Raw genomic sequence first — 12701 nt, 5'->3', positions numbered from 1 at the left:
GGGCTCCTCTCAGGCTCCTCTCGGGCTCCTTTCACGCTTCTCTCCGGCTCCTTTCGGGCTCCTTTCAGACTCCTCTCAGACTCCTCTCATGCTCCTCTCAGGCTCCTCTCACCCTCCTCTCAGGCTCCTCTCAGGCTCCTCTCACGCTCCTCTTATGCTCCTCTCGGGCTCCTCTCACGCTCCTCTCTGGCTCCTCCCGGGCTCCTCTCAGGCTCCTTTCGGGCTCCTCTCGGGCTCCTCTCATGCTCCTCTCAGGCTCCTCTCTGGCTCCTCTCAGACTCCTCTCAGGCTCATCTCAGGCTCCTCTCTGGCTCCTCTCAGGCTCCTCTCAGGCTCCTCTCCGGCTCCTCTCACGCTCCTCTCCGGCTCCTCTCGTGCTCCTTTCAGACTCCTCTCAGACTCCTCTCACGCTCCTCTCCGGCTCCTCTCGTGCTCCTTTCAGACTCCTCTCAGGCTCCTCTCAGGCTCCTCTCACGCTCCTCTCGGGCTCCTCTCACGCTCCTCTCCGGCTCCTCTCACGCTCCTCTCCGGCTCCTCTCGTGCTCCTTTCAGACTCCTCTCAGACTCCTCTCACGCTCCTCTTACGCTCCTCTCGGGCTCCTCTCAGGCTCTTCTCGGGCTCCTCTCAGACTCCTCTCAGGCTCCTCTCAGGCTCCTCTCACGCTCCTCTCGGGCTCCTCTCACGCTCCTCTCCGGCTCCTCTCACGCTCCTCTCCGGCTCCTCTCGTGCTCCTTTCAGACTCCTCTCACGCTCCTCTTACGCTCCTCTCGGGCTCCTCTCAGGCTCTTCTCGGGCTCCTCTCAGACTCCTCTCGTGCTCCTCTCACGCTCTTCTCACGTTCCTCTCGTGCTCCTCTCACGCTCCTCTCGGGCTCCTCTCGCGCCCTCATGTTAAACTGATCAGTTCTGCTCTATTCGTGGAAGCAGTGATGCTCTCCAACTCTATTCTGTTAGAGGAGAAAGACACAAATTCTATTCTATATATATATATGAATATACAACTATTTGTCCCTTTCTATTATTTTCTATTCTATTCCATGGAAGGATATTTACTTTATTTTCTGGCAACTGTACATATATATTCTATTCTTCTGTTGAAGATACAACTATTTGTTCATTTCTATTCTTTTCTTTTCTATTCTTTTCTTTTCTATTCTATTCTATGGAAGGATATTAACTCTATAGTCTGGGCATGTACATATACTATTCTATTCTACTGGTGAAGATACAACTATTTGTGTTCTGCTTTTTTCACTTCTATTCTATTCTATGGAAAATGTACACTTTATTCTGGGGAATGTACATATATTCAATTCTATTATATTCTACTGGAAAAGATACAACTGTGTTCTACTTTATTTTGCTCTATTCTATTGTGTGCCAGAAGGCACACATATTCTATTGTACTCTACTTTATTCTAATCTATTATTTTATAGGAGAAAGAACACATATTTTATTCTATTCTGTTGTAGAAGGAAAGACTACACCTGATTTATTTTAGTCTATTCTACTCTATTCTAGTCTACTCAACAGGACAATAAACTAATATACTATTCTATTCTCTGTTTTATTCTTTTAAACTAGGCACTGATATTTTATTTTATTTTATTTTATTGGAGAAGGTGCACACGTTTTATTCCATTCTATTTTATGGAAGAAGACACTAATGTTCTATTCAGTTCTATTCTATTGGGGAATTATGCATATTTTTTAATGTACTAATAAATAATCTACTGTTATTTTCATATTTTGGACACACTTAAGCATTCTGCTCTTCTACCCAACAAAAAACACAAAGTCTGCTTTACTGAGGTTAGAGAAAGACAGAGACACTCTTTATTTATTTATTTATTTATTTATTAATTCATTTATTTAGTTCTTCCATATAAATTCATTTCCAATTCCGATTAACTAGTCAGGATTTCCCTTGGCAGAAAGGTCTCCTCTTTCTCTACACCTGTCACCTGCAGCATCCTCACCTACTCTGCAGCTTAGCTGGTCCCTTTTCTCACACATACTACATTCATCTCATCTAAGGACTAATACTACCATAATCACCAGAATCAGGTTTATCAGTGTTTGTGTTTGATCACAATAAAAACTTTGTTTTTTTAATGTTTTTTAATGTCCACTAGATGGCGATATATTCACATTATTATCCATTTTTCAACTCGTTCCCTAAAATATCCAAATCAGATTCATTAATAATATGAATAACTGCTGATCTACTTGTTGAAATATATTATTATTATTATTATTATATTATTATTATTTTTATCTGCTTACAAGGTACAGATGCTTCTATTCACCATTGCAATTCCTGAGAATCCTATTATTATTATTATTATTATTATTATTATTATGTTTTATTTGGGTATGAATGCAGTGTGTGTAGTATTTATTAATATTTAAGGAGAGGTAGGTGGGTCAATCCTTTGAAACTGGCTCTACTACGTGCCGTTATAGTTGTTTCCTAATTGCTGTGCAATTTCTGGCCCCTGTCCCTTTAAGAGAGCTCAATCTAGCAGCTTTAGGAGCTGCACGGCTAAAGCCTGCCCACCTCTCCATCAGATCCCAGCTACCTGCTCGCTGAGCTTCAGGGAGCTGGCTGCCTCTCCAAAAGCCTCCGTAACACCGAGAGCTCCAGTGACGCATTTGGAGAAGGGGAACTGGCTGCTGCGTAACGAGGAGTCGCGTTAGGGAGCGCAGGGTGCTGAATGGGGTTAGTCCTGGGCTGTATTCTACCATTCCTGCGCGCCAAGTGGAGAAAGTTTGCCGGCTATATCGTTCTTCTGAAGTGAACTGGTGGATGGGAGTGTAAGTCTGTGGGTAGCTGGAGAGATCTTCTGCGCTCCTCCCTTTGGATTGTGAACGAGGAGACTGAATGGGTTCTGTGGGAACGCTGAGAGTGCCATCTCTACAGACCCAGGTTCAGTGAGGGCTTCCAGCCTGCTGCGCTGGAGCAGAGCTGAGCTGATCTCCTCATTACTCCTCGAACAGGCTCTGGGCTGGAGATCTTCTCTTTCTAAGTGGACGAGAAGGCACTCGAGGATAGTAAGCATCTCGTGTAGTTGTGAGTTGTGGTTGTTTTGCTCTTCTTATTCTTTTTCTAGACTTTTCAGGACCATGAATTTGATCCCAGGTTCTCCCAGGCATCACTAGATCATCACATTCTCCAGGTTCCTTGCATAGATCCCTATCAAAGGAAGGAACATGGCAAAAATAGTCCAGGATGACCCGAGGGATGATTTAGGTAAGCTATCTGACGAAGATCTCTTCAGACTTAGCAAGGATGAACTGGTCAGGAGGCTCCGGAAGGTGGACAGCGAGAAGATGAGCTTGATGGTGGAGCACGGGAATATGATCAAGGACGTCAACCGGAGGCTGCAGGTCCATCTCCATGAGATCCGGGGCTTGAAAGAAGTGAATCAGAAGCTGCAGGACGACAACCAGGAGCTGAGGGAGCTGTGCTGCTTCCTGGACGATGACCGCCAAAAGGGCAAGAAGCTGTCCCGGGAGTGGCAGCGCTTCGGCAGGTACACGGCCAGCGTCATGTGGAAGGAGGTTGGTGTCTACCAGCAGAAACTGAAGGAGCTGGAGGCCAACCAGGACACTATCATGCGGGAGAACATTGAGTTGAAGGAGATCATCCTCATGCTGGAGGAGGAGAGGAGTGGTGCCGGCTCTAGGAGCTCCATAGACAGCCAGTCTAGTCTGACCAACCTCAATGGAGGCTCCAGTAACGTGAGGGACGTGGGAGATGGGAGCAGCACCTCCAGCACGGGCAGTGCTGGCAGCCCGGATCATCACCACAGTCACGGACACAAGCCTGCAGAGGGCAAGACAGCGTCCGTCAGGCGATCTATGGATGACCTGTCGGCCAACCATCTCCACAGAAGCATTCCCAACGGGCTGAACGGTAAGTAAATGGCACGGTTTACAGAGAGCTCTTAGTGAGAGTGGCGTTGTTTAAAGATTTATCCTAAATGGACAAGGTTGTACCTCCATCGGCAGCCGTATGTCCATTTGTTCTTGTGGATGTTTCGTCTGGTGATGGTGCAAAGCCCGGACACCAATTTTGAAATCTCTAAATGGATCTGTTTTTAACACACAGTAAACCCTAGATGTATTAATCATTTGTGAGTCCTAATACAGAAACTTTTCTTTTTGTGGAGTCCCTCAGGGCTCGGTTTTAGGGTTTCTGAAACTGATGCCAATCTGGAAGTAATGTAGTTGTAATGTAGAGAGTGGTGAACTGAAGTGTAGGCCTGCACCCAAGGTTTAAGTGGTTGAGAGCATCTAAAAGGGGACTATCATGCTCTAACAACTCTCCAACAAACACTTTACAGCTAACAGGACAACAACAGCGGCAATGGAAGTTGTTTCTGGATAGATTTGTGAAAGCACGGGTAGGGATTTGCTCGTTTTCTGCTGATGTCAGCCCAATCCCAATAGCTGAGTTGGACAATTTCGGTCCTGGGGGGACAGGTTCCTGCACGGTTTTGTGCTTGTCCTGGCACACCTGTCTCAGGCACACCTGATTCAACATACACATTAATTGCCAGGTTTTGGAGGTCTGTTAGAGCGGGACTATGGCCTCCGTTGCCCATCCCTGGCCTATAGCCTCCCTTGGCATCCAGTCTGTTACGCACTGTAATCAGAAGTATGGAATTCTATTGGCAAGAGAAATGACTATAGTGGGCCTTCTTTAGACCTAGACTTAGGCCTTTTTCCAAATTAGATTAGCATCATTTTATTGACTACGAAAATTTACCAAAAAAAAAAAGAGGTTGTAGCCATTCAGAGTAACGCATGTGTATGTTTATAGTAAAAACCCTTTGACAAACGTATTCCTGACAGCTTGTAGAGGCACTTAACTAAGGAGTCGAGGTGAGATGCCAACAGTAATCTCCCTTGGGTAACCACGGAAACGCAGCATGACACAAGGACTTGTGCCTTTGGGTTTGCTTTGTATACAAGGCAGTATTTGCACATGGCCGTACGAGACATCCTTTACCCAGAGCAGGCTGGCTGTACAGATGGCATTGCGCTAATTACCTTGGCCTGTGAAGTCAGATCTAATGGGGATTTAACGCTCGTGGTCTCTTTGTACACACTGTAAATTCAGTCAACAGGTCATTAAACACCTCATTGAGAAATTAGAGGTTTCATTCTCAGGCAAATTGTGGCAAATAGAAATGGGGGAAAGATGGAAAGGTTATTAACCAGTTAAGATAATAGAGTGAAGACTATATATGCAGTGAAGACTTCTGGTCATTCTGTTGGTAAAATATAAAGCAAAGTTTGAGTAGAAGTGATCTGTCACTCACAGTGGTGGTGAATAAAACTAGGAATAACACTTAATGCCTCAAATTCCTATTTTGTACAATTACCAGCACTATATATCCAAAGACCTGCACTATATGTCCAAATATTTATGGACGCCCCTTCTAATGATTGCAGTTAGCTACTTTAAGTTGCATCCATTTCTGACACAGGTGTGCAAATGCACACACTCACACACACTCAGCTTGTCTAGTACCTGTAGATAAGTAGGAGATGAACAGCAGATAAACATGAACCTATTGGCACCATGCTGCCTAATGCCAGGTGTGGGCTAGAGGGGTATAAAGCCCCCCAGCACTGAGCTGTGTTCTCTGGAATGATGGTGGTGCTCCATCTAATACTTTTGGGATGAGGTGCGGTGATGATCATTCACTAATGAGGTCACTCTTGTCACTGAATACAATCAAATCCTCACAACAATGCTTCTCCAAAAGCAATTAAAAAGCCTTCTTCCCTGGACAGTAGAGACAGTTACTCCAACAAAAGCAGGATAAACTTTATAATACCCTTGATTTCAGAAGAAATGATGAAGGAGCAGGTGTCCCAATACTTTTGCCCATATAGCGTATGTATGTTTACTTTTTTCTTATGCAGAAATGACGCAGGTTCTATTCTCCACCATTCGAAAGGAATCTGGATTGCAAACAATTCCAACCCAGACATTAGTGTCGAGGATTCTTCTCCACACTGTCTGGAGGAACATATAACTGCAGATGGCCTCCAGTTATTGTCACAGCAGACATTGAGTCGATGCAGTACATTTTAATTCTGTGGACATTACGTGTTTGCATAAGCATTGCTTGTTGACCCATCCCTGGATATGGGCTTTGTTACTGATACAGCACAGAGCAAACTGTTCCTGTGTACTCAGAGACCATGTAAACTTATGTAACGCACCTGATGTGTTGTGTCTACCAATCTTTATGGTCATTACCCCCCCAAAGCTTCTATAAATGGCGAGATGTGGTTTAGCTATCTGCTGTTCTGCATACGCAGTAGGCAAAACAGCTCCGTCCATCAAACTGTGACTTGTCACGTCAGTATTTGCTCTTTTAACCTTTAACATGTTCATTTCTTGAGAGCTCGTTCTCAAAAATTAGAGTCATGGGCTGATCCAGGCATACTTTAATGGAACAACGGTGTCCTCAGCAGCAGTGTGGACGTTCTCAGAAGGTAAATAAAAGAGTTGAGGTTCTGCAGTGTGGAGCTATTTTACAGTGGAACCTGAAAACAGACCATAATATCTGACCCTTTATAAAACTCTCACTGAAACGCTCTGTTTTACCAGCGGGAGAACCGACACTCGCCTTTCACTGTTTTCCAAACCAGCACTGAAGAGCCCATTCAGATCTGAGTGGAGGCTAACGCTAATGCTAACACACACACAGGAAGTGATCAGACTGCAGTGTTTAAAGGAGCTGGGAGCTGATTGGTCAGGGAGGAGAGTCAGACTGGATTATAAGATATTAAACACTATAAAACAGTCACTTTAAGAACATTGTCATGTCTCATTTAGGTTCTGTACCTCCACTGCCACCGAGCAGATGGTTTACAGTGGCGTCACCTGGAATGTGGTGTTCTTCCAATAGCAAGGAGAAGGCTTGACATTTATACTGCACCTCTACCAGTCTGTGACTAAAGGGCATGACCTTTATGGCCCATGTTGCTTGACCTCTACGCTCTAGGAAAGTGATGGTGGTTCCAGACCAGTGTTCCTCACTGCTGTAACGTAGCATAGTTTCCATGTTATTACTGAGTAATGATCTATAGAGGCGGCCGTGAAGGAATGCTTTCTCATTCCTGCCTCTACAACAGCTTGACCTCAGATGCTCCTTGGGCACTGAGGTTCCTGCGCACCTACACAACGTGGACAAAAGTATTGGGACACCTTCTCATTCATTGTTTCTTCTGATATCAAGGGTATTAAAAAGAGTTTCTCTTTTGCTGGAGTTAATGTCTCTGCTGTCCAGGGAAGAAGGCTTTTTACTAGATTTTAGAGGAGCATTGCTGTGAGAATTTGATTGCTTTTAGTGACAAGAGCGTTAGTGAGGTCAGGATGTTGGATGATCACCACCCCAGACTTTCCACTGGGGCTCCACAGCTCAATGCTTGGGGCCTTATACCCCTCTAGCCCACGCCTGGCATTAGGCAGCATGGTGCCAATAGGCTCATGTTTATCTGCTCCAGAGAGCCCTATTCTTATGCCAGTACTTCTCTACAGGAACTACACAAGCTGTGTGTGTGTGTACATTTGCACATATGTGTCAGCAATGGGTCAGGATGTTGAATGATCACCACCCCAACTCATCCACAACTTCCCAACTCATCCTAAAAGTATTGGATGGAGCACCACCATCCATCATTCCAGAGAACACAGTTCTTCCACTGCTGCACATAGGTTCATGCTTATCTGCTACAGAGTGTCCTATTGTATTGGCAGTACTTCTCTACAGGGACTAGACAAGCTGTGCATGTGTGTATTTGCACATTTGTGTCAACTTAAAGTAAAGTAGGGCAATGTATTCATTAGAAGGGGTGTCCACAAATATTTGGACATATAGTGTATGTGGGTTCTGTGTAGCTCTAGGTGTGTGTTCTCAATGCCCCAGTTTACTAGCATGTGTGTGTGTGTGTTCACTGCCACGGATGGATTAAATGTGGAGGTTGGAATCCATTGTGCTGCAGAGTGTGTTTCTAATTCTTATTTCTAATAATACAGTCCCATAATGGGATCCCACAATGGGCCCAGTTCAGATTTTAGGAAATTAGCTTTGGGGTCTCACAGAGGCTGAATCATCATGCGTTTCCTAGCAATGTCCAGATGCAGCACGATTTCACTGTACAATGTTTTCCACTGTACACTATTAGAATTGTCAAATGCTGATTGCTTACCTGTAGGGTTGACTGTATTACTTCTGACACTACTGAGTATAAAAAAATGCCCATTATTCAGTACCACCATTTCAGTAGTCGGTCTTATTAGCATCCATGGGCCAGTAAGCATGCTTGTTTTAAAATCTAGACTGCTGATTGGCTGTCTAAATAACATGTAGCATGTATATTCTGAAAAACGTAAAGATTACATTACATTTACGGCATTTAGCAGACGCTCTTATCCAGAGCGACTTACAAGGTAACTCGTATTACAGAGGTGGGTCAGTGTAGTGTTAGCAGCATAGTCACCCAGACCGGGAAACGAACCCCAGGCTCCCACATGGTGTGGTAGCTCAGTGGCAGGTAGTGGTATTATCTGTTGCGCCACACCAACCACGTGCTAAAGGTGCTTTGAATGGTTCCTTGAGGGATGCCATAGAGGCACCACTTGGTTCCTTATTTGTAACTGTGATGTATGAGTATGAGGACCTTTAAAAGGTTCTTTACACTCACACATCTCTCTTACATATCTGTTACAAGCGTGGGACCTTATTCTCCAACCGTCCTTAAGAAGAGATTTCTTCTTAAAACCCACTTTCACAAAGTTTTACGAAGATTCTGACATTCACCAGAGCTTTCTTTGTTGGGTGGGATTTGTTTAATTTTACAAGGACAACAGGATCCATCGTTAGAAGACCTGAGCTGAGCTGTAAACAATTATGCGCTTTAAAACGCTCCATGAATCTGGCGTAGACTTTTCATTAGGACTTTTCTGAAGAACAGATGTAAGAAAACTCCCCCATTGTTATTCCTGGAACCAACCGCGGTTCTGAGGAACCTTCATTTTTAAGGGTGTATATTATTATTGTTATCAGTGCTACTTGATTAGTCTGCAATCCACTGTAGTCGCTTTTTCTACACACACCCAATTCCAGCACCTCACACTGATTTCTAGTCTAACCTTTTGAGCCGTACGTGTCTTATTCAGCTATTAGTATAGATAGCATGATTAAAGCCTTTTTTGGTACCCTGAGTCCCACAGGGTTCAATCGTAGGGTCTATGAAACTGATCTGAAGGATGAGAGAACTGCATTTTTGAGGGTGAAAAACTGAAGTGTGGGCCTATGTTCAGGGTTTAAGGAGTTAAGCTGCACTCACTCTCAGTTTTGAAGTTACACATTCCACAGTGGTGTTGAAAGTCCAATCAGGAATTGCAGCAACATCTCCCCCGCCTTCCTGGACGAAGCGTGGTAAGCGTGGTTTAGTGAGTGGTGTGGTTATTAGGTGCGCTTCTTGACTGGAGGGTTAAAGGGTAAGCATTTAAACAATGTTTGATCCTCAGCAAAGTTCATTTTGCTCAGTTATTCCGTCCCCATATAAGCTGTGGTGTGCAACTGGCCTGGCTCCAAGTATTACACAATGCTAGTCTGGGGCAGGGGACAACCCGGAGGCTTCTTTTGTAACGTGCTGCGCCATGTGTAAATGGCAGCGTAGGCTGTTGTGTGTTATATTTAGGCTTCCTGCAGTCAGACGCTGAGATTAGGCTGGCTCGTGTCCTCTTGCCTGGTCCTGACCCCTCCCCTGTTGAGTTAATTTGAGCTTCAGGTTGCTTTAATTCATGTCTGTGAAACTGATGGGTGAAAAACGCAGTGGAAAAACAGGGCGTTGTGTATTTTCTGTGTGTTCCCGTGTATTCCTCATTTACTCCTCATCAGATAGAGGCGTGTTTTGTATGGTAGTACTGAAGAGTTAAGAATGGGCTCGGCATAGTTGTAGTTTTGATCTGCAGCAGATTCAGCATGAAGACAAATATTGACTTATTAATTAATCTGTGTGCTTTTTTAATTATGCCTGTATACTTTCAACCCAGCAATTCACTCCTCTGGTTCTGGTCCTCTATAGTGAATAACAGCATTTTGCTATCTCCATTTAGAAGTCATTTGTTTCCTTCACACTGTTATCATACTTAAATTTAACCCTCGTATGATCCCGGACGTTTATTATAGCATAAGGATTGCTAATCAGTAACTGCATGCAAAGCAATGCAAACTGGCCGAGCTGTTCCTGAGTTATGACAGTGGGGAAAATAAGCCAGGAACCGCTGATGGTTTCGAGGAGCTGAAGAGATGAAGTACCTTTATTGTTAATGTTATTATACATATACATTGGTGCAGTGGTGGCTCAGCAGTTAGAGCACCGGGCTATATGATATTAATATTGATAAGTATGTGTGTGTTCGCTGACGGATGGGTTAAAGCCAAAGGCTACATTTCCATTTAACACCAATGGTGAATATGGTTGTCTTTGTCTTTATACACTTGTACAGTACAACAAACAGAGGCATTGTTCCAATTTCACCCTTAGCCCTTAGCCCCCTTAAGAAGTGCACTTTTATGAAGTTGTCCAGAGGAGTGTGTAAAAGGGACATCAGCGTTTAAGGCAGAATTGGGGCGCTCCTCGCCTCACATCCTATAAGGCACTGCTGTTTAACATTTAAAGTGCTAGCAAACTACAAAATGCCATAGATGAAATTAAAGTCCATTGGTTGGCCTTTTTTTTATTTCCAGGAGCCACTAGCATGTCCAGGCTTTTATTTCTCACTCCTTCAACTTAGAATCACTTAATATACAATAAAAGGAAGAGGAATTTTCCCATAAAATTGGCTCTCAAGAAAAAAGCAGTGGTTCCCACACAATTTTTCACATTTTCACCCAACCTCAATTTTATGTAATCTGTGTAATTACTAAATAATGTAGGCCTGAAAAGTCTTTATTGGGGGTTAAACAGTAATACGAAATAATAAAACTTGGCCAAAAGTTCATAAAAGTCTATAAAAGTAATTAAAAGTGATTTAGGATCTGGTATCAGTTCCTTTTCAGATGCAAAAAAAGGGCTTCCCGCTTCCTGTGAAAAGATCCAGACCCCATGCAGGCCACCTATGGGGTAGAGTCTGTGACCGAGGTCACGGTGGGGTCCTGTTACACAGTTCAGATAACGCTTCTCCCTAACTCTTCCCATGACTCGAGTGAAAGAGCTTTGGTTGCCCTTTTAGGACCCTTCATCAGGTCGTTAGAGCCCCGCCACCCCCTGCACAAGTCAAAGGTACAGATGTGTGGCCTGTCCTGCTGCTGATTCCGATTCATGAGTTCAGGACGGAGGTCAATCTCTCGAAATGGACGCTTCAGCCGAGCCCTTAAGAAAGACATTTCATTTAGAAAAAAGAGTCTAAATGTTGTCTACTGTTACTGACTCAGCTTTACCTGAAGTAACCTCAGAGTTAGGAGTGTGAGTAATGGGCTATAATTGGGAGACTAGATAAACGTCTCATTGGTCTTTGCCCACCATTATAAGTATCCTCAGCCATTCATCATGTTTGACTGTGTGATCTTTCAGCCTTAGTGAGATAATGGTAATTGAAAACGTACCCTTGGGAATACTCTTGGTCGGCCAAGCATAGGATAAGATAGCGCTGCTCTTTTTAATTCCCCATGTCATTACTTGTTTAGTCATGCTTTCTGTTCTTAACATGAAACAGCAAGAAACTTCAAAGAGCTCATTTAGTGCCTCTGTAGGAGATTTTCGACCGAAAATACAAAGTCAACCAGAGAAAGAGGGTCAAAGTTGAACTTAAACGTTGACACACAGTAAAAGATAACAACAGCTTAAAGCATTTTGATGATATCTGAGGTTGAAATGCAGCAGAAAACTGTGATTTTACATTTAAAATTAATGTGAAATTATTTTAAAGCAGTTTTTCCAAAAATAAAAACCAAATCCAATGTATATATTTTGGATTTCCTGCAAGGTATACGTTGAATTTGGACATTTCATCGCTTATCTATGATCATTGTTGCTGCCCATGTCTCTTGTGTGTCTTATTGCTGTCTGTTGCCCCCTATCCCCTTATTAAAAAAAATCCTGATCACAAAAAAAAAAACAAATAGTTGATGAAAATAAATAAATAAAATATGATCAAATATGATATAATGACCCAATGAGCTGCCATCCATTCAGCTATGTGTTAGCATGCAGGTGATGCAGTTACTATACAGATCATTGTCATAAATAATTTTTTATGTTTATGAAACATAGGGTTGTTCAGGACTGGCGATACCTGGCCTACCTGATACTCTGTCTTTAATACTGATCTATGTAAATGAACCTGTTCTGATAGGCTGTCCCGAGACTTGTGCTTCAATCCAAAAGCAGGCCAGGACCAAATTGGGTGGGGTTAAATGTCTGTAGGCAGACCTAAATGAGTTGTTACCCATTTTCGGCCCTGTTTGGATCTCCAAGTACCCCACCCATACATATTCTCCCCCATCACATGCGATGCTCTGGACACTGTGAAGGTGAAGGCCGACTCACGCCTCCTCCGACATGCAGCCAGCCAGCCATTGCCTCTTTTTTACCGAACTGCCGCAGATGCAACCCCACTGGGCATCCAACGCCCTTGTTGTTCAGGACTGGCGATACAGAT

At 43.6% G+C, this 12701-nt stretch overlaps 1 protein-coding gene across 2 annotated transcripts in view; it reads left to right on the top strand.

The window, feature by feature from the left end:
* Positions 1–2566: 2566 nt before the first annotated feature.
* Positions 2567–12701, top strand: part of ccdc85ca (coiled-coil domain containing 85C, a) — a 71561-nt gene continuing 61426 nt past the window's right edge. For both annotated transcript variants that reach the window (XM_072689026.1, XM_072689025.1), the window contains exon 1: positions 2567–3920. In XM_072689026.1, the coding sequence (XP_072545127.1) occupies positions 3215–3920 (706 nt within the window). In that variant the 5' untranslated portion in view covers positions 2567–3214. The remainder of the gene's footprint in view (positions 3921–12701) is intronic.

The sequence above is a fragment of the Salminus brasiliensis genome, chromosome 10, assembly GCF_030463535.1.
Source record: "Salminus brasiliensis chromosome 10, fSalBra1.hap2, whole genome shotgun sequence".
Classification (NCBI taxonomy): domain Eukaryota; kingdom Metazoa; phylum Chordata; class Actinopteri; order Characiformes; family Bryconidae; genus Salminus; species Salminus brasiliensis.
This window is presented reverse-complemented; position numbering and strand designations above follow the sequence as displayed.